This window comes from Dama dama, chromosome 21 (genome assembly GCF_033118175.1).
Source record: "Dama dama isolate Ldn47 chromosome 21, ASM3311817v1, whole genome shotgun sequence".
Classification (NCBI taxonomy): Eukaryota; Metazoa; Chordata; class Mammalia; order Artiodactyla; family Cervidae; genus Dama; species Dama dama.
Genome location: NC_083701.1, coordinates 43,901,313 through 43,922,938, shown reverse-complemented (window position 1 = coordinate 43,922,938; position 21,626 = coordinate 43,901,313). Strand labels below are relative to the sequence as shown.

The 21,626-nt window shown below is 37.5% G+C and overlaps 2 protein-coding genes across 2 annotated transcripts; both read left to right on the top strand.

Annotated features, from left to right (window-relative positions):
* Nucleotides 1-761: 761 nt before the first annotated feature.
* On the top strand, nucleotides 762-5,184 carry FABP4 (fatty acid binding protein 4). The gene is made up of 4 exons (XM_061122840.1): nucleotides 762-886; nucleotides 3,638-3,810; nucleotides 4,400-4,501; nucleotides 4,964-5,184. The coding sequence occupies exons 1-4, from the start codon at nucleotides 814-816 to the stop codon at nucleotides 5,012-5,014; spliced, it is 399 nt and encodes a 132-aa protein (XP_060978823.1). The 5' UTR covers nucleotides 762-813; the 3' UTR covers nucleotides 5,015-5,184.
* Nucleotides 5,185-18,256: 13,072 nt separating this feature from the next.
* On the top strand, nucleotides 18,257-21,353 carry LOC133042325 (fatty acid-binding protein 9-like). Its single transcript, XM_061122839.1, has 4 exons — nucleotides 18,257-18,329; nucleotides 20,062-20,234; nucleotides 21,038-21,139; nucleotides 21,303-21,353. Exons 1-4 carry the CDS (start codon nucleotides 18,257-18,259, stop codon nucleotides 21,351-21,353), a joined length of 399 nt encoding a protein of 132 aa, XP_060978822.1.
* Nucleotides 21,354-21,626: the final 273 nt, after the last annotated feature.

The following is a 21,626-nucleotide window of genomic DNA, read 5'->3' as shown; positions in this document are numbered from 1 at the left end:
GCTTATAATACAGGTCAAGAACAGGATGAATTTTCTCAGTAAGGGGAGTATATTTGGATTGATGTCTTTTTTTTTAGGAAGTCTGTGGAAATCCACACTATGCTCTTATTTAGGGGATAGAAAGAATGAGGTTAAATAAATGATCATTTATCAATTAAAACTGCTGTCTAGATTCCTGGTGGAGAATTAAATTTACTTTTTCTTTTTCATTCATATAAAACATTTGAAACAAGAAAGCTGGGGTACTTTAAAATGCCATTACTTATTTTGTTTTAATTTCCAGGTAATTCCTGAGACAGTACTGCCCCAAATAGCCTTTGCAATTACTTAAGAATATCCAAGGTAATTTTTACGTTCCTCAATTCAAACGAACCACATAATTACAATTTTAATAGGAACTCTAGAAAGGGGAGTCAGAATTTATCCCAAGGTAATACACTGGTCCACTCTACACTGGGATAAATATGTATGAAAAAAATAGGAAACTCAATGCACTGAATTTTAAGCTGTCAAAACAAGATTGTTGAAAATATTCTGTTAAAGGTTAAAAATAAGTTGTACTCTGAGTCCAATGACCATTTGCCAAGGAGAGCCAAAGTTGAGAAATTTCTATTAAAAACATGACTCAGAGAGAAAACTGCAGAGGCTGGCAATGAAGGAAATGATCTGATACCATTCCCAATTGGTTATGCCCAAGATCACATGTTCTGGGCACCTTTAAAAGGAAGTTGTCTGGACTCAGAGGGTAACAGCATCTTGCTGAAAGCTGTGCTGCTTTCTCATCTTGAAGAATAAGTCTAGAAAGCTCACAAAATGTGTGATGCATTCGTAGGTACCTGGAAACTTGTCTCCAGTGAAAACTTTGATGATTACATGAAAGAAGTGGGTAAGGAAATGCATTGTTGGATGGCTGGGCTTATAACTTTTTCTCTAGGAAAGAGAGGTCTATGGTTCTTTTTCACTCTGGAAGCACTGGCCCAACATGAAATGCTGCTTTCTATATAGATGTGATAAAAATAACAAGTGGGAATCATTTGTTTCCAGAAACATTCTAGACGGAAGTCACAACTAATACTTACTAAAGGTGAACTGATATGAAAAAGAGTGTAAGTGGCATTGTATAGAAATGACAAGATTTTATTTGATTGCTAACCTCGAATATCTTTGGTTTACTTGGCTATCTGCCTCTTTTTCATTCATTCCTTTTGTATATAAAATAAGCAATAACTTGGAAATAAGCCTATATTTATTCCCTAGCATGTGATAATTTCCATTTGAAACTGAAAGCACTGTATTTATCATCTTAATGCAATCTTTTGAGTAATGTATATTAACCAATTATTTTATTGTTTTAAAGTCAATCTGTTAAAATGTGTGCTTGTATTATGGAAAGAAAAATCTTAATTTCTGAAAATGTTTTCCTTAAATGTCTTAGATATTTGTTTGACTTAATATTACAAGGCATGACACAGAATTATTGATAATAGAGGCTTTCAGGTTTTTGGATTCTGCTAACATCACCTGTGTCTTCCCCAGATCATTACAAAGGTAAAGCAAAGGAGCAGAGAGGCAGGAATTCAGTCAGGCAGCCACACCCATGCATGATGAAGCATGAAGTATCCACAGGTTGCAAATAGGGGAGGGATTTTTTTTTTCCCCAATATCTTTATTAGAGATTATAATTTAATCCCTAAATCTCAAGACTTAACCTTCTCCTAAATCTTATAGTATATTTCTTGCTTGTTTATAACTAGTGTTTTCCATGTTTATAGACAAGAGGGAAATCAGGAACTTCAATATGAATGAGACCTAGTTTTCCAGACTACTGACTAGTTGTAACTCAATAATCTAATCAATATGCACTGATATTGATATTATAGGACTTGAGTCTATTTACCTATTTATTTTTAGAAGCATTTTACACTTTGAATATTTATATTTAAATTCTTATACCATTGCGTTTGGGCTTCCTATGTGGTGCTAGTGGTAAAGAACCCACCTGCCAATACAGGAGATTTAAGAGACAGAGAGGGTTCAATCCCTGGGTCAGAAAGATTCCTCTAGAGGAGGGCATGGCAACCCACTTCAGTATTCTTGCCTGGAGAATCCCATGAACAGAGGAGCCTAGTGGGCTATGGTTCACAGGGTTGCAAAGAGTCAGATACGACTGAAGGGACTTAGCACGCATGTAGGCACCATGGCCTTTTAAAATTATTAAGTATTGATGATAATGAAAGACAATAAGATACATTCTGAAATTAGCTGCTCTAATTGATTACCTTCAGTCAGCAGGTATCATTTTCATCAGTCAAATAAAAACAGAATCAAGCAAGAGGAGAGTGTGATTTTCCTAAACTTGGCCAATCTGGAACCACACCCAATCAATGTCTCATGGATTCACCGTGCTGACTCACTCCATTAATTTGAGGTTACATTTTGTAACAGAGACAAGACTCGATGAGGCAGCATGTTATCTTCCCACCTGTCACCACTTTCAGACAGGGAGCTAAATCAGAGCCTCGGCATTGCTTGTTTTGTATAATATATTGCCTCCCCACTATTCTTAAATTTTGGTGTCTATACCTAGCCAAAGAAGTAGATTTGTGCATGTGCATTTTAAAAATCCAACACAACTATTACTGCCATAAAATCTCTGTAACATATGCAGCCATGGTAAGGTACTGTTTTCTATGTTAAGTTGTAAATCATTCAACCCAAAGTTGTAACATCCCCCAAAACACATTCCTATTTTTTTTTCTTTTTTTTTAAAAAACAAGAGGAGCTTGCCACTTAAGTGATTGGGAAGCAAAGTATTAATTTCTGAACTTACTAAAATAATGAGTTCTTAAACTTTGAAATTTTCAGTTGATGCCTAAGCCCTCTTTAAAATTTTCTATAATTTATTGGGACTACCAGCACCATTCTAAAGTGGTATGAATGCAAGAAACATTTTGCCTTTCGGAAAAATTAATCAAAATCTTCATTTCAGAGTAATTATGAAAAGCCAGGAAAACTAGGTGTGGCAGCGAATGCCATGAAATGTGGTTTCTGTACACCCAAATTAAATTTTAACTGAGTAACTCTCTATTGGTCCCCTGAATCCTATTGAGAGTTCTACCTTTGACTATGGATTAGATCATTTCTGTTATTCAAGAAGCAATGGTTGAGATTCTCAAGTGTTTCATGAACTGAGTAAAATGAAGGTGGCTGCTCTCACGGTTGAGATGGCCAGTTATTTTGAGAGTGCAGTGACTTTTAAAATATGTATGTCCCAGAAAATTTAATCTTTTACATATGCTTATGGAAAAGTAACAATGGGTCTCCTGAAGAGTCTCATCGGAAACCCAGAGGGGGAAATTTAAAGAGCAGACTTACATCTAATTGTGCCTTCGGTGTTACTTAAGTGTTAGCTGATTTCACTTATTTTCAGGAGATGTTTAAATAAAGACTTTAATAATAAACTCACTGGAGTCTTTCTCCTGTAATACACTCACTGGAGTGTAGATAGGTACATGGGCACACATGCATCTGTCTAAATACACACACACACACACACACACACACACCCCTGCTCTTTCTTAGATAAATATATGAGAGAAAAATCGTATACTTGACATTTTTCTTTTCCCGACTACAGGTGTGGGCTTTGCTACCAGGAAAGTGGCTGGCATGGCCAAGCCCACTTTGATCATCAGTGTAAATGGGGATGTGGTCACCATTAAGTCAGAAAGCACCTTTAAAAATACTGAGATTTCCTTCAAATTGGGCCAGGAATTTGATGAAGTCACTCCAGATGACAGGAAAGTCAAGGTGAGGAATAAAGAACTGGAGCAGAGAAAAAGCCTGATTTATAAATGACTGCTGCCTACAACAAGCCATTTTGTAGAAGGAGGAAAGCCATTCCGTTATAAGCCAAAAATCTCAGATTGCTAGATCTAAACCACATTGCCTTTGATATTTAGTTGGTGAATTTTCTCCCATTTAATAAAATTGTCCTTATTGCTTTAAAGATGTTTAAAAATTTGTCATACCGTATGTGTGTGTGTGTGTGTGTGTGTGTGTATGTATATATATATAGTATTTGAAGTAAATTGAAGTAACATAACAATGTTAGAGAACTTCTAAAAGAGTGGGGGGGGGAGGAAAAAACCACCTATGATGCTATTCCACATAAATTTATTATCTATATTCTTTCACAATATTTTTTTTCAAATGCATGTTTGTATAATATTCTGATCATAATATACATGTAATTTTGCATGTTGTTTTTGACATTAATTGTTTTCTTTTGCAACATTTTCTTATAATTTAGAATTGCTAAGTACCTCAAAATAAGCAAATAAAAGTGCTTTATTTTTTTTCCCTCTATCATTGTAATCATTTTTAATTATCCCCACAGAGCACCATAAACTTAGATGGAGGTGCCCTGGTACAGGTACAAAACTGGGATGGAAAATCAACCACCATAAAGAGAAAACTTGTGGATGATAAGCTGGTGCTGGTGAGTATCTTCCCACTACTTAATTCTAGATTTTAGTGCTAGGTCATCCCATAATCGTTATCCTACCTAGAGAAATAGACAATCGCCCTTGTAGAATGAAAAGTTAGTCTATTGGGATTGTAGTTTCACTCTGGCAATATTCTTCTAAGCTTCGTCTGTGTATACTGGGCCCCAGGAAGTATTTTCTTATCCCTCTCAATGTGAATCATATTGTATTGTGCATGTCTAATTATGTTTTTCACTCACCACATAGATTGTAAGATTCCTTGAGGGCAAGAATTGTATCTTCCTGATCTCTGTGTCTCCCTAGTTTATTACAACATGAAGTATATAACAAGAGCCAAGAGTGAATATCTTTTGATGAACATTTTTTCCTTCTCAACATTGAAGGAGAAAATAAATAAACAAAACATAAGTTGTTGAGTCCTGAGGATTTTACCAATATTTTGCTTTTGTGCCTAGGAATGTGTCATGAATGGTGTCACTGCTACCAGAGTTTATGAGAGAGCATAAGCCAAGGGATATTGAAATGGATGAAGTTTGCATCGAACTCCATGACTTTCTGTTGGATGTGTTGTCCAAACATATATTGTTATTTTCCACTAATAAGCAAGAAACTGATTTTCTCCCAGACTGATTTTGATATGGTTGTGTTGGTTAAATAAAACTTTTTAGATTTATAAGGCTATGTAATGATTTATTCATTATATTTAACAATTTCTTACTCATAATTTAGTGACGGAAATATAAAATTGTATTATTGCTTTGTTTCCAATATAATATGATTTTTTTAAATAATAATTCAAGGTGAAAAAAAATATGAATTTCCCATATTCTTAGGTAGAAAATGATAAATATGTACTATTACTGAATATGAAGTCCTTCTTTACCATAGCTATAGTCAAGCAACACCCTTTCAGGGACCTAAGATAGATTTAAATGTAGTGAAATTGTCCACAGTCAGCTGGTCCAAGTGTTGTCATTTCACAAAAATCTGTCCTACAGCATCAAGACAGAGAGGTGGGGTAGCAATGAAGAGTGTAGACAAAGATTTCTGGGCTATAAATTTTAAGCTGAAAAATTATTAGTAAACCAAGGTATCCCTGGAATCTGTCTAGAAGTAAGTCCAAATAATCATGTTACATTTATTCCAGAAAAGATATGACAGGCTTGTAATGAGTTATGATGTAAATGTTCTTGTAGTCATTTCCAAATTTTTCTTTTTTTCTTACCAGTGGAATTTTTTTTAAAAAAGATATTGAATATGTCCTGGAATTTTTTATGCAAATAAAATTTCCCTGGAATTTCAATATATAAAACAAACAATAATGATAATAAAGCCAGTAAGGGCCTGTTTTCATTTGTGTGTGTGTGAGAGAGAGAGAAAGAAAATTTGTTTCCTCTGCACTTTGTGGTACTTTGAGGCACCTCTATAGATCCTTAGAGTTCCATGTACATAAACTGAAATTTCCCTATCACATACTTAGCTTTTATAGGAATCCAAAATCTTTTAAAGTGTGCCCTGCAATTGATACATTCTATTTGTGATGCTTCCTTTAAAAACAAGTTTATTAGAGACTTCCTGGTGGCTCAGATGGTAAAAGAATCCACCTGCAGTGCAGGAGACCCCAGTTTAATCCCTGGGTTGGAAAGATCCCCTGGAGGAGGGCATGGCAATCCACTCCAGTATTCTTGCCTGTAGAATTGCATGGACAGAGGAGCCTTCTGGGCTACAGTCCATGGGGTTGCAAAGAGTTAAACACAAGAGAGTGACTAACACTTTCACCTCCAGCAGTTCAGTGGTTAAGATTCCATGCTTCCACTGCCAGAGGAGTAGTTCAATCTCTGGTCAAGTAACTAAGATTCCACATGCCATACAGCATGGGAAAAAAAAGTTTATTGTTTTCTGAATATAGTCCATAGGGTGGCAAAGAGTTGGAAACAACTGAAGCAACTTAGCATGCACACACGCACCACATGCATAGGTGGTGTTAGTGGTGAAAAACCCACGTGCCAATGTGGGAGACATAAGGGATGCAAGTTTGATCCCTGGGTCAGGAAGATCCCCTGGAGGAGGGCATGGCAACTCACTCCAGTATCCTTGCCTGGAGAATCGCATGGACAGAGGAGCCTGGTGGTCTATAGTCTATAGGATCACAAAGAGTCAGACATGACTGAAGTGACTTAGCACACACAGACACACACACATACACACACACACACTATATGCATAACACCAAGATACAGAGAAGCCAGAAGAGGTAAATTAACTTTCTGATCATAATAATTTACTTTACAAAAGCAGAGAGTTAAACTTCCACTTTGAAATTACTTAAGAATTGGAGAATTCAAAACGAGGTTTGTAGGAATTGTTTAGAAAAATTCTTGGTAAATCAATATTTATTAAACACTATGGTCCTTGCACTTTACATGCGCTAACTTAATTTATTATCAAAATAATCCTATGATGAGGATTTGGTATTCCTATTTAAAGAAGTGAAAACTGAAGTTCAAAGTTTAAGTCTATAAAATAAGTAGGGAATAGACATAGGAGTTTGATATTCAAGAGAGCAATCCTAGCTGGGACATAGATCCAGAAACCATCAGTATTTAGTGGGCTCCCCAGGTGGCAAAGTGGTAAAGAATCCACCTGCTAATTCAGGAGATATAAGAGAAGTGTGTTTGATCCCTGGACTGGAAATGGCAACTCACCCTAGTATTCTTGTCTGGAAAATTCCATGGAATGAGGAACCCGATGGGTTACAATCCATGAAGTTGCAAAGAGTTGGGCACAACTGATCACACACCATCTGTGTTCAAGTGGTAGCTTAATTTATAAATGGTGCTGTGATCATTCAAGGATTTTTTTCAAAATCTACTCTTCAAATTTAATTCTTATTTGTCAGTTGATGTGGACGCATAGAATAAGAAGATTCAGTCCAATGTAAATTTGCTAGATAAGTCGATTTCTTGTTTTCTACGTTTTCACCATAAAACTAAAGCTGTAGAAACAAGATATATCTTCAACGTCAGTTCTCTGATTTATCCTCCCTGGGACCTCTTTGAACCTCACATAACTTTTCATTAACATTCCTTCTATCAACACACATACAGAAATATAGAGGCGATTCTACTTTTAAAGGAAAGAGAGACAGGATCAAATGGATACTTCTCAGACAGAGATGTGTGGACATAGAGTCCATCTATATCTTAAAATGGATATGAAAATAAAAGCCACTCACTCCCTCCTTGGAAATATTAAGAATTGGGTGAAACACTGGGCCAACTTATACCTTCTTTTATGCAATTCCCATCACTGCTATCACTGAGCTCCATTTTCTGTGAATTATTGACTCGGAACATGTAAGCCTCCAAGATGGCCTTTGGGTAGCAATGTTTTTGGTATTTGAGATCTGGCTTCTGAGCAATGTGGTTATAGCACTTCTAACCAGAGTCTATGAGTACCAAGAATTTCTGGATTAGGGAATGAGACATGGCACTTAGATCACTTATCAGTGGACTTCCCTGTGCTCAGTTGTGTGGAAAACACAGTTTTAATGTTATATTTGATTATGGATCTATCCATCCACTTGTGCAACCACCCCATCTCAATTTACAAAATATTAAAATAGTTTATGTGTAGCCAAACAACCAGAAAATGCTAGGCAACAGGAAAAACTCAGTTACTGAGAGCATCTCAAAGGCAAAGATTGTGTCATATTTTTAGCCATGTCCCCAGACCCTGGCACAGTAAACAGCAGATTTAGAGTTTAGTAAATAGTTTTTGAGTGAGTGAACACTTTTTCCTGTGCTAGGTGTGGTTTGTAACACAGAAACAATTCATGATCATGCCCTCAGTGTGGTAGAGAAATAACACGAACATCATCATATCACCTGGGAAAATTTTTCTGATAGTTCCTCCTCCTCCCTCACCCTTCATATCTGAGAAGAGTTAAACCCATCCTCCCATGACCACAGAAAAGATACGTGTTCTTACTATAACATGATATTACCACATTTTAATTTCTCATCTTTTCCATGATTAGGCTGACACAGCCTCAGGACACTTATGTATATACAAAGTATCTAGTACAATGCCTAAAATATGGTAATCAATCAATAAATTTTAGTGAAATGAATGAAGACAAAATATAGAGGAGGACATGAATTATATGATAAATTGTGTGGTATATTTTATGGATTGGAAGGAAGCCAAGGGCAAGCAGAGCACTCAGTATGTGCTGGAGGAAGGTTTTCGGCATAGAAGATGCAATTGAGCTAGGCCATGAAAGATAACTATAAAATTAATTAATTGCTTATTAATTAATTTTACAGGGGAATGACTTGGCAAAAACCATCTTAGTGTTAGTTGCTCAGTCATGTCTGACTCTTTGAGACCCTATGTACTGTAGCCCATCAGGCTCCTCTGTTCATGGGATTCTCCAGGCAAGAATACTGGAGCTGGTTGCCATTTCCTACTCCAGGGGGTCTTTCCAACTCAGGGATCAAAACCCCCTCTCCTGCAGCTCCTGCTTTGCAGGTAGATTCTTTACCGCTAAGCCACCCAGGAAGCCCAATGAAGACCCTATCCTCCAAATACCTGGAATATGTGTTCTAATCACTGATTGCTGCTTCTGATCACTGAAGTGCAGACAAAGAAAGAGGTGGTGGCCACTTTTGTTGCATTTCCTCCCATTGTTGCAAACACCACCCTCCTCCCCCTCCTCAAATGATTGTCAGGAAATTTAAAGGGCCAGCACCCTTTCCTTCCCTTCATTTCTTACTTTTTCCTCTTTGAGTAGCCATAATTAAAGACAAGGACATTCAAAAGCAATTTCATATACAGAGGATATTAGAAAGTCACTGTGCATTTCAAGGAAAAGACACAGGGTCAGAAAGGACATGAGAAGACCTTAAGTTTATTCCTTAGGCTGGTTCTTGGCACAGAGTCAGACTACAGCAATCAGAAAACAAAAACAAAAAACAGGAAACCTTAGAGAAGGAGGAGAATCTAATTTCCAGAGTTAGCACATTATTAAATTCAAATTTTGTTTTCAACAGTAAAATTACAGTACACAGAAAGAAATAGGAGAGTTTGGCCCATTCAAAGAAAAAGTTAAACCAACAGAAACTGTCCCTGAGAAAGACCTGAAGTTGGATTCACTAGTCAAAAATCAGTTACATTTCTATATATTAACAATGAACAGTTGTAAAAGTAAATTAAGAAAACTTCCGGGGTCCAGCCTCGGCAGGATCCAGGGGGTACCCTCAGGATGAACGGCGTCAGCGAGAGAGAAGACACATGAGACCAGCCTTGATAGGGCCAAGTCTGCGAGGGAGAGAGAGAGAAGAGAGTGACCAGACGGGGGTGCAGCAGAGTCTGGCAGAGTCTGGCAATGCTTTATTTTTTACCATAGCTTTTATACCCTAAGTTAGTACATCTCTACGGGGAAGATAGTTTAACATTACATCAGCTTGTTCTTCATGAAAACAGGGTGTTTTCTGCATACTTCTTTGTTTATGAGGGTCTTGTACATTATCTTCTGGCCTTGGGGCCTGTTAATATTTTATGCAAGTCAGGTGAATGTAAACCTATTTTCTGTTTCTATGGTGACCTTAACTGAAAGGTAGCAGTCTCAAAGGGCAACAGTACAGAGTAGAAGTATAAACTTGTTAACACAAAAATTAATCCCTCTGCAGAAGTTGTCAGTTGCGTTTATCTAAGAGTTTCATCCCATACAGACTCTGCGGCTTCAGTGAGGCAGCTTCTGCCTAGCACTCCTGGCTCACAATTAACAACCATCTCATTGTTACCACACTAGGGCTAAGCTCTTATTTTTCTAGATCTTTAACTATATTAACAATGGTTTCCATAACACAACCTTAGCACATTGAGAGTAAAAACACAGTAAGCAAAACACAGCAAGCAAACATCAACCCAATAACCACCTTTAGAATAACTTTTCTTATGTTTTCTAATAGGACTCCTTCACCCCTCAAAAAGGCTCTATGTCTATTAGGGCCTTTATGTGATCAGGTTCTTTATGCTGTTTTGTGATTAGGGTATTATGAGCAGTCATGCATATTAGTACCAAGGGCATAAACGCATTTGCCAAACAAACTAAAATACCAGCAAAGGAGTTTAAATTAAAACACTCCTTTCACCCTGGATAATCTCATAAAATACCACCACCCGGGAAACTTATTGATTAAAGTTCTAAATTGATTCTTATTTGGCAAGAGATCGGGGAAGGCCTTCTGCCTGTGTCACAGAAATTAAGGAGTAGTCTATTGAAGCAAGCATCAGAAAGACAGATATCATCTTTAAGGTGAGTGCCAGGAGCAGCTTTTCGGAATCCCTAAAAACCTGATCCGCCTTGCCTGTCAGGTTTTCTCCTCATGACCTTGTCCTGGGTGGGATCTCGTGAGCTGGCCTTTTCGAAACCCCTGAAAACCTGATCCGCCTTGTCCGTCAGGTTTTTTCCCTCATGACCTTGTCATGGGTGGGATCTCGTGAGCTGGCCTTTTCGAAACTCCTGAAAACCTGATCCGCCTTGTCCGTCAGGTTTTCTCCCTCATGACCTTGTCATGGGTGGGATCTCGTGTGCCGGCTCCCGGCAGAAAACAATTCCATTTCAATAGCTCCAAGAAAAACAAAATACTTAAGAATTAACCAAGGAAGTGGAAGTTTTGTACTATGATAACTATAAAAGACGTAAATAAATGGAAAGACATCCCATAGTCATAGATTGGAAGTTGTCAATACTATACCATTTGAAGTGATCTACCAATTTAATGGAATCACTGTCAAAAGTCCAATGATGTTTCTTGCAGAAATAGAAAAGCCCATTCTAATATCAAGGAATCTGAAAAGCTAAAAAAAAAAAAAAAAAAAATCCTAAAAATGAAGAACAAAGTTGGGGAATTGATACTTCCTGATTTCAAATTTTATTACAAAGCTACTATAATCAAAGCAGTGTGATACTGGCCTAAAGATTGACATATGTGCTAATGGAATAGAATAGACAGCTCCTAAATGAACTCTTGCATATTGCCAAGACCATTCAGTGGATAAAATACAATCTTCTCAACAAATGGTGCTTGGAAAACCGGATGCATGCATGCTCAGTCACTTCAGTCATGTCCAACTCTTTGTGACCCTATGGACAGTAACCTGCCAGGCTCCTCTGTCCATGGGATTCTCCAGACAAGAATCCTGGAGTGGGTTGCTGGGCTCTCCTCAGAGGATCTTCCCTGACCTGAGACTGAACCTGGACCTCCTGCATGTTCTGCATCACAGGTGGATTCTTTACTTCTGAGCCACTGGGGAAGCCCTGGAAAACCTGATATCCACATGCAAAAGAGTGAAACTGATGTCTTTTTTTAACACCACATGCAAAACTTAACTCAAATGTAAGACCTAAAACTTGAAACTTTTAGAAAAACTTCACAATGTTGGACTTGGCAGTGATATCTTGAATATAATATCAAAGGCACAGGTAACAAAAGAGAAAATAGACAAATTTGATTCCAGGAAAATAAAAAAATCCTGTGCACTAGAAGACATTATCAACAGAGTAAAAAAGTGGCTCACGGGACTTCCCCGGTGGTAGAGTGGTTAAGAATCCCCCTGACAATGCAGGGAACATGGGCTGGATCCCTGGCTCAGGAAGATTCTACATGCCACAGAGCAACTAATCCTGTGGGCCATGGTACTGATCCCCAGTGCTGCAGTCACTGAAGCCCAGCGCCTAGCGCCTGTGCTCTGCAACAAGAAAAGCCACAGCAATGAGAAGCCTGAGCACTGCAACAAAGAGTTGCCCCTGCTCATCACAGAGAAAGCCCACATCCAGCAACAACGACCCAACACAGCCAAAAATACATACATACATACATAAAAATTTAAGAAGTGACCCACAGAATGGGAGAAAATATTTGCAAGTAATATTTCTGATAAGGAGCTAATATCCAGAATATATAGAGAGCTCCTAAAAACAATAACAAAAAAACTATTTGATTCAAAAATGGGCAAATGTCTTGTATCAAAGAGGATACATAAATGGTCAATAAACACATCAAAGGATGTTCAGTGTTGCTAATTATTAGTGATAATGCAAATCAAGATCATAATGGGATGCATCTCACATACATTAAGATGGAGGCTACAAAAAAATAACTTGTTAGTGAGGATGTGGAAAAATTGGAAACCTTGTACAATGTTGGTGGGAAGGTAAAGCAGTACAATTGCTGTGGAAAATAGCAGAACAATTCCCCAAAAAAATTAAAAATAGAATTAACCAGGTGGCATCAGTGGTAAAGAACCCACCTCCCAATGCAGGAAACTCAAGAGATGTGGATTCAATCCCTAGTTCGGGAAGATCCCCTGGAGTAGGAAGTGGCAACCCACTCCAGTATTCTTGCTGGAGAATCCCACGGACAGAGAAGTCTGTTGGGATGTAGTCCCTAGAGTTGCAAAGAGTCAGACACATCTGAAGCGACTGACCATGCACACACCAGCAATTCTACTTCTGGTTATACACCCAAACCAATTGACAGCAGGGTCTCAAAGAGATACATGTATACCCATATTGAAAGGACTGATGCTGAAGCTGAAGCTCCAATCCTTTGACCACCTGATACAAAGAGTCAACTTATTGGAAAAGACCCTGATGCCAGCAAAGATCAAAGGCAAAGGGAGAAGATGGTGGCAAATGATAAGATGGTTAGATAGCATCACCAATTCAATGGACATGAATTTGAGCAAAGTCCGTGAGATAGTGAAGGACAGAGAAACCTGGCGAGATACAGTTCTTGGGATCGCAAAGTGTTGGACATGACGTAACAGCTAAACAACAATAAATGTTCATAGCAACATTTTTCATCTATTGCTAAAATGTAGAGGCAATCCAAATGTCCATCAAAGGGCGAATGTATAAGCAAAATATAAATAACACATTTTGCTTTATCCAACAGAATACCATTGTGTTAGAAAGGAAGAAAATTCTGAGATTTCCTACAACATGGGTAAACCTTGAGGACATTGGGCTAAGTGAACTAAGCTGGTCACATACGCACAAAAAACAAACACTGCATGATTCTACTTATACAAGGTACTTACAGTAGTAAAAGTTATGGAGGCAGAAAGTAGAATGGTGGTTACCAGGAGGCAGGGGAGTGGAGAATGGAGAACTACTATTTAATGGGTAGAGTTTCAGCTTTGTAAGATAACATTTCTAGAGATGGATGGTGGTGATGGTTGCACAACAATGTGAATGCCACTGAAGCATGCACTTAGAAATGATTAAAGATAGTTAATTCTGTGTTATGTCTATTCTACAACAATAAAAAAATTAGAAAAAAAAATCTAGTGTAGCTCCAGCTATTTTATGTACAGCAATAAAATAGCAGATGTATTGCTGAATCATTTTGTAGCTTTTCAGTTCAGTTCAGTTCAGTTCAGTCACTCAGTCGTGTCCGACTCTTTGCGATCCCATGAACGCCAGGCACGCCAGGCCTCCCTGTCCATCACCAACTCCTGGAGTTTACCCAAACTCATCTCCATCAAGTTGGTGATGCCATCCAGCCACCTCATTCTCTGTAGTCCCCTTCTCCTTCTGCCCCCAATCCCTTCCAGCATCAGGGTCTTTTCCAATGAGTCAACTCATTGGAACATCAGGTGGCCAAAGTATTGGAGTTTCAGCTTCAACATCAGTTCTTCCAATGAACACCCAGGACTTATCTCCTTTAGGATGGACTGATTGGATCTCCTTGCAGTCAAAGGGACTCTCAAGGGTCTTCTCCAAAGCCACAGTTCAAAAGCATCAATTCTTCGGCGCTCAGCTTTCTTCACAGTCCAACTCTCACATCCATACATGACTACTGGAAAAACCATAGCCTGGACTAGATGGACCTTTGTAGCTTTTAGTACATATTTAAATGTATCAGTATCCTTCACCAATGGAGAATGTAACATCTCAAAATTAAAATCTATTTTAAAAGTGTTTAATATCTAAACAGTCTCAAGAAAGAAAGTTAATGTAGAAAATGAGATACTGGAAAAGCATGGAAAAATGAGATCATGGAGAAATAAGTATTTAAACTGTCATGAAAATAAAATATGTAGCTCTTCTATAACAGAATACTGTATTCTAGTTCCTTTGTTGGGATTAACAATTAAGAACATTTTAATTAAAATTTTTTTTTTACTGGAGGGAATGATAATTTTTAAAAAACATTTGTTTGTTTATGGCTGCACTGGGTCTTTGTCTCTGTGCTCCATCTTTCTGTAGTTGCAGCTCGTGGAGTCTCCTCTTTGTTTTGCTGTGTGGGCTTCTCATCACAGTGGGTTCTCCTGTGGAGCATGGGCTCTAGACCACAGGCTTCAGCAGTTCAGCAAACAGGCTCAGTTGCTTCTTGGCATGTGGCGTTTTCCTGGACCAAGGATCAAACCTATGTCCCCTGCATTGGCAGGCAAAATTCTTATCCACTGTACCACCACGGTGTTTTTAAAAAAAATAATAATCAAACAAAGATGCCAAAGCCAGTAGTGATAGTGGCAGGGCTAGAAGAGAACTTTCTTGGTTGAGAAGGTAAATGAAACACTGAGCAAAGATGAAAGGAGTCTGAGAATCCCTGTACTGTCTGATGACCATAATGAAAGGCCTGTCATATGAGCAGGTCAGGACAGGGCAATGTATTAAAACTCTGTCTTAAATACAATTTGATTCCACTAATATGGGGTACCTAGAATAGTCAAATTGATAGAGCTGGAGATTACATTGGTAGATGCCAGGGACCCAGCGGGTGGGGGAGGTGTGGAGTTATTGTTTAATGAGGACAGTTTCATGTTAGGAAAGTGAGGAAAATTTCAGAAGATGGATAATGGTGAGAACTGCACAGCAATGTGAATGTACCTAATGCCGGTGAACTGTACAGTTAAATATGATTAAAATAGTATGTCTTATGTGACTTTCACCACAATAAATTTTTTTTAATTTAAAAAATCTTTGTCTTTACTTGTTAGATTAGTATCAGTGATGAGGGAAACTGTCAGTTAAAACAAAATAAACATTTTATTCCTCTTGTCATTCATTCATAAAACATTTATTGAGCACCTACAATATACCAGGCACTACAATATACTGGGCACTGTTTCTCAAGGATTCAGAAGTGAATCATAAATATTTTCTTTACTTGATGTACTCATGAAAGAGCTCAGGGGATAGCTGGAGGAGGACTTGATGCAATACTGTGAGAAAAGTTCCAGAATATACTTCTATTAAGGCATAATCGTATCAGCCAGCTTGGAACCAATTTCACATAGGACGTGATTTTGTTGGATCTGTAGACCTGGGAGATGCTGTGCATGAGGCCAATATCACATGATACATAGGATTTTCTTTTAATAATTTTTTTTTCCACCCCAAATGTCATATGGAATCTAATTCCCTGTTCAGGAATCAAACCTGCACCCCCCGCATTGGAAACACAGAAACTTAACCCCTGGACCACCAGGGAAGTCCTGGAATTGGTTTTCAAAGTCCAAATTTAGGTAGAGCTATTTACAAAGGCATATCAGTTATGAAGGTTTAAACTGCAAGGAACAAAAACTCAGACACAATGTTTTTTAAATAATAATGGAACTAATCAATTCTCCTTATAAAGATTCCAGAAACAAAGTGGTCTTGAGTTCTGCCTCCTTTTCCTCTCTCGCATTCTCAGTTTTGACCTCATTTTTGAGTTGGTAACACAATGGATACAACAGTTCTAAATATCGTGTGTGTGTATGTGTATGTATGTGTGTGTGTGTGTGTTGTGGTAAGTCGCTTGAGTTATGTCCAGCTCTTTGCAACCCTGTAGACTGCAGCCTGCCAGGCTCCTCTGTTCATGGGATTCTCCAGGCCAGATTACTGGAGTGGGTTGCCATGCCTTTCTTCAGGGTATCTTCCTGACCCAGGGATCAAAGCTGTGTCTCTTGCATCTCCTGAATTGGCAGGCAAGTTCTTTACCACTAACATCACCTGTAAAGCCCGTAAATATCATACAAGAGAGCAAAAGTTGCCAAGGAGGGGACAGTTCCTCTGGTTCTCTCTTAAGGGTGAGGGAATTTTATAAAAGGCAGAAGTTTGGCTTTCTCTTTTGCCTCATGGGCCACAGGATTGATTTCTGAATCAATCAACGGCAGAATACTTGGAATAAAACTGGTTAGACTAAGGGGAGACCTCGATTATGCTACCCTACCAGCAAACATGCGCAGACTTGTATGCCTGCCATGTTTCAGGCTGAGTACATACAAATCCAGAACCAGTAAAGCAAGATCAAGTCACTTGCTCTTTACTTGAGCATCACCTCTGAGTGTGCTTTCAACTGCTAAGGCCCTTATACTCAGTCCAGGTCTCAGTTCCCTAAAACTGACTCTAAGGTTTTTTCTTTCCTTGTTTTGCCTCCCAGATATTTTAACTATTTCCCCTATATTGTATTATAAATAACTTTTTTATAAGTTTCCGTCAAAATTAATTCTTTATACCACTTGAGATTTAACTTTGTGGTGCCAAAACATCTGCTTTTTTTTTTTTTTAATTTCCCCACAAATAGGTGGTTTGAATGCAGATTTCTTTGACTTGAAGGAATATTTTGACCCAGGCAGATGATAGTATAAATATTGTTCTTCACTTTAATTTTCCAGCCTTCTTTAAAACAACTGGAGTTCAAAGCTGTCATGTAAATCTACAACCTCAGAATCCAATCCTTCCCAGTAAAGGCCTTACCTGCAAAATTCACTTCCATTACTTGGGTTACAGAAGATGATTTTAGAAGTAATGGCCCAGATATTTAAATTACTTCCTGCCTTCGTCTTTCTTTTAGAATGAAGATATCAAAATACCATATTTCTATCTAAAACTTCTGTTCACAACTTCGATATCAATATTTCTTGATATTAATTATCAAGATTAAAATTTTAATTAATCTTATTTTCACATCAAGATATTTTGATATTTATTATCAGATTAATATTTTAATTACTTTTTTTAATATCAAGATTTCTTTGTTATCCTAAAAGATGAATTTTAGCATTAGCTTCCCCTCATTTTTAGAGCTTAAATTAAAAAACACCATCAATGATAATTGCTAGTTTTCTTCCCACTCTGCAATTACTCTTAATTAACAGCAATGATACCTTACGCTTCACTCCAATCAGCTGTAGACATTTCAGTTACATTAAGTAGTATCAATTCATCAGCCCTGCAAGGAAGGGAGGGATGCATATTCTTATAATTAAGAGAGTACTCTGTCACTGTGACTTGTCCAAATAAAAAGCAGCTGAGGTAGAGAAAACAAGGATGTCCCTGTATCAGGTAGGAAAATATCTCAGTCAGGTGTTCATTAGACATTTGTTGGGTTATTCCTTCAGAGTTGACTCGGCATTCATAGTTCAAAATGCTGATCCCTATTGAAAACTGTCTCCATTTCACAATATTTACCAGGTGACTCTGAGGTTACCAATCTGTTTATTGGAAGCTATAATCATTGACTTAAATTCAACTTAACATGTTAATTTTCTGTGTCTTTATTTGAAAGTAAATAAAATGAGTCAACACTGGTGCCTAGAATCTTTAGTCTTGCTGCTCCCCATTGGCCATTTCAGAAGAGTCACATGATGAAGATGTCTTTTAAATTAAGATTCTGGTAGCAGTGTGTTGCTTAAGTTTCTTTGGCTTTTGGTTGTGAGTACCTCTTCTCTGCAAGCCTTCCATCATGATTGAGCCTTTCTTGGGAACCTGGAAACTGGTCTCCATTGAAAACTTTGATGAATATATGAAAGAGCTGGGTGAGAAATAGCTTTACAAGACTTGAAAACTGGCAATTCTTTTTGTGATGTGGTTGGGTTTGCACTTTACAATGAATTTTCCTACAATTCTCTTGTTCATTTGGGATCCTAGGGTATATTCATGGGGTTAACAAGGTTTATGTATCTACATTTACTCTTTATTACTAGTAATAATTATCTCTTTTTGCAATACTAGGCTCACAGATACTTCCTTATAATTATTATCTATATATTTAGACCATATATTCTTTTTGAAAATACTTCATCCTACCCTCATGATAGAGTTTCTTTTTATCTTGGTAATTTCATTAAACAGCTTTTCCCAGCTCCACATTATATATATATATATATATATATACATATATACGTATATATATATGTATATATATATGTATATATGTATATACACACACACACATACATACACCTATCTATAATTAAATTTATTAACTAAATTCATTTCAAGGTTTACTGTAAGTTATAACTTCAAAAGAGCAATAGCAACAAGCAAAATTTCTAGTAGGTCAATTTTTAGAGTTCTGATACATGAGGGAGATTTTTGAAACATTATTTTGAAGAGTTTCAAATGTTTTATTGAAATAGAACACATAGAAATAGAATATTTTTACTCATGGAATTTCCCACCATTGGACATCTCTCGGAATAGTAAGTTCTGCATACTTTAGCTCTTATTCAAGTTGAAATGAATATCATTTACAATAGCTCAGATAACTAATAATAACTAAACTATTCTTTACTAATGCTAGAACAGTAATTTTTTAACATTTAATTAAGCAATTTTAAACATATAAGAGAAAACTCCCTTTTAATAAAAAAACTATATATAAAGTTTTTCTGCTTTTATGTAGTCAGAGGCTTCCCATCTGCCCATAATATGAATGTGAAATCGATTTCTATATCAATATTAAGAGATGGGAGTCGGCCATTCTGCTCAACTATTGCAGGAGGCAAGTTTAACAACGGACAATTCCCAACGTGAATAGCAGTGCAGGCTCTCAGCCAAATTGTCTAATTTGCCTACCTCCTCTTTATTCAGCCAGATCTGAATTGCACCTGCAAATAAGAAAAGCCTGAACTTTATAAGTCATATTCTTTTATTTTTTATTTTTTGCAAGTCATATTCTTTTAGAGTAGGTTAGATACTTTGAAAGGTTTTTTGTTTGTTTTTTAAGGGAAAAAAAGGCATGCTAAAGTTTATGGACAATTAGAAAACCTGTGTTTAAATTTCAGTTCTGCTAATTACCAAGCACATCATCTAGAATAAGCCTCTCTACCCCTCTGGGAGTCAGTATAGTCATCTCTAAAATGAGGGTAATAATACCCCCTGCTGTTGAAATACTGTTGTTGAAACACCTCATGAAGCAAAGCTCAAGCATACGATTGAAAGGCACCATACAAATACAGATTTTAGATGAAGCATAAGAGTCTCAGTGATTTTGGATGAAGCACAATAGTCTCAGAAAGTGAACTTAGCTTTTAAAATGTCAAGTATAATTACTAGACATGTCTTCTGATTGGGAGGTTTGGCTCAACCAGCTAATACAGAGAGCACTAAAGAAAATATGGCACACTATCCAAAATGTCAATGGGGAGAGGATGTGTTCTTTTTGAATTGCTTTCCAAAATGATTGCTAGCACTTCTTCCTAAACTTCTTAAGAAGCCATGTTGTTTCCTCTACGCATTGAGTTTTCTTCTCACTCATTCCTACAGGAGTGAGTGTTGCAGTCCAGAACCTTGCAGAATCAGCAAAGCCAAGAATCATTATTAGTGCCGACGGGGATAAGGTTACCATCAGAACTGAAAGTTCTTTCAAGAACTCTGAGATCTCCTTCAAGTTGGGGGAAGAATTTGATGAAACCACCATAGATAACCGGAAAGTGAAGGTAAGAACTAAATCTTCCTGCTTCATAATCAGGAAAAATCTGGAAGGCAATTAGGCATAGTTTGTTCTAATTCACCCAGTCAGTTTGAGTTTATTTTGTTAATTAATAGTGCACATTTCTAAAGTCAATTCTTTTGCAGATGATTTAGGGCCCAAAACCTCAACACGTTTTCACTGCTTCTCTGATCTCTCTTTGTCATTTTTTGTTTGTTTTTCATTTTATTTATTTATTTATTGGCTGTCCTGGGTCTTTGTTGCTACATGGGCTTTTCTCCGGTTGCGGTGAGTGGGGGCTACTCACTAGTTGTGGTGGACAGGCTTCTTGTTGCAGTGGCTTCTCTTGTTGTGGAGCACAGACTCTGGGGCTCTAGGGCTTGGGCTTCAGTAGCTGTGGCTCCCCGGGTTCTAGAGCACAGGTTCAATAGTTGTGGTGCACGGGTTTAGCTGTTCAGTGCCAGGTAGGATCTTCCCAGATCAGGGGCTGAACCCTTGTCTCCTGCATTGGCAGGTGGGATCTTTACCACTGAACCATCAGAGAAGCCCTTTCTTTGTCATTTTATAACACAGAATATGGAACAATCATTCACAAATAGTTTAGGTATTGCTTACCTGGGGGAAAAGAGCATCACTTGAATAATCTCTTGAGACTTCCCTGGTTTGATGTTATTAAATTAGGACAAGAACTGATATAAGAAATTTGGAGAAAAGAATTTCAAAATGGAAATTAAAAAATAGATATCTAGTCTTGGGTCATCAGGGTGTCGTGAATTGCTATTTCTGACTGATTCCTTTCTACATTTATAGAGCATCATAACACTAGGTGGTGACGCAATGATTCATGTTCAAAAATGGCTTGGTAAAGAGACAACGATCAAAAGAAAAATTGTAGATGGAAAAATGGTAGTGGTGAGTTTTCTCTAAATTTAAAAAGTTTTGATGCTACTATTTGACGCATGCCTTTCAAATCATTCAATTGTCTTACGGCCCGAGTAGGCAGTCTGGGGAAAGAGGGACAGAGCAAATTTAACATATCATGTACCAACTCTAATAGATCCCTCTTTGCTTTTAGGAATATATCATGAATAATGTTGTCAGCACTGGTGTCTATGAAAAGGTGTGAAGAAATTGTATGCTTCAGTGAAAACTTGTTCACTAACAGGAAACTGGGACTTGAAGAAGATGTGCTTCAGGGCCAGTGATTTTAAAAAAAATTTCTCAACATAAATTTGCTCAATAAAACCAAACTAAGTGCAGTTATGGAGCTGTGTAATCTTGAGAGTTAGGGACAATCTAAATGGGTGACACAAGAAACTACCTGTCTCTGGCATGATTATGAGATCACCAAAGTGCCCTTTATTCTTTGCACACTTGACTTCTGCAATCCTTGATTTTC

Bases quoted from the DNA above. Each gene is read 5' to 3' on its own strand.
- LOC133042325 (XM_061122839.1), top strand. From the start codon at position 18,257: ATGATTGAGCCTTTCTTGGGAACCTGGAAACTGGTCTCCATTGAAAAC. The intron at 18,330-20,061 runs GTGAGAAATAGC...TCATTCCTACAG, and splicing joins TGAATATATGAAAGAGCTGG to GAGTGAGTGTTGCAGTCCAG. The intron at 20,235-21,037 runs GTAAGAACTAAA...CTACATTTATAG, and splicing joins TAGATAACCGGAAAGTGAAG to AGCATCATAACACTAGGTGG.
- FABP4 (XM_061122840.1), top strand. From the start codon at position 814: ATGTGTGATGCATTCGTAGGTACCTGGAAACTTGTCTCCAGTGAAAAC. The intron at 887-3,637 runs GTAAGGAAATGC...TCCCGACTACAG, and splicing joins TGATTACATGAAAGAAGTGG to GTGTGGGCTTTGCTACCAGG. The intron at 3,811-4,399 runs GTGAGGAATAAA...TTATCCCCACAG, and splicing joins CAGATGACAGGAAAGTCAAG to AGCACCATAAACTTAGATGG.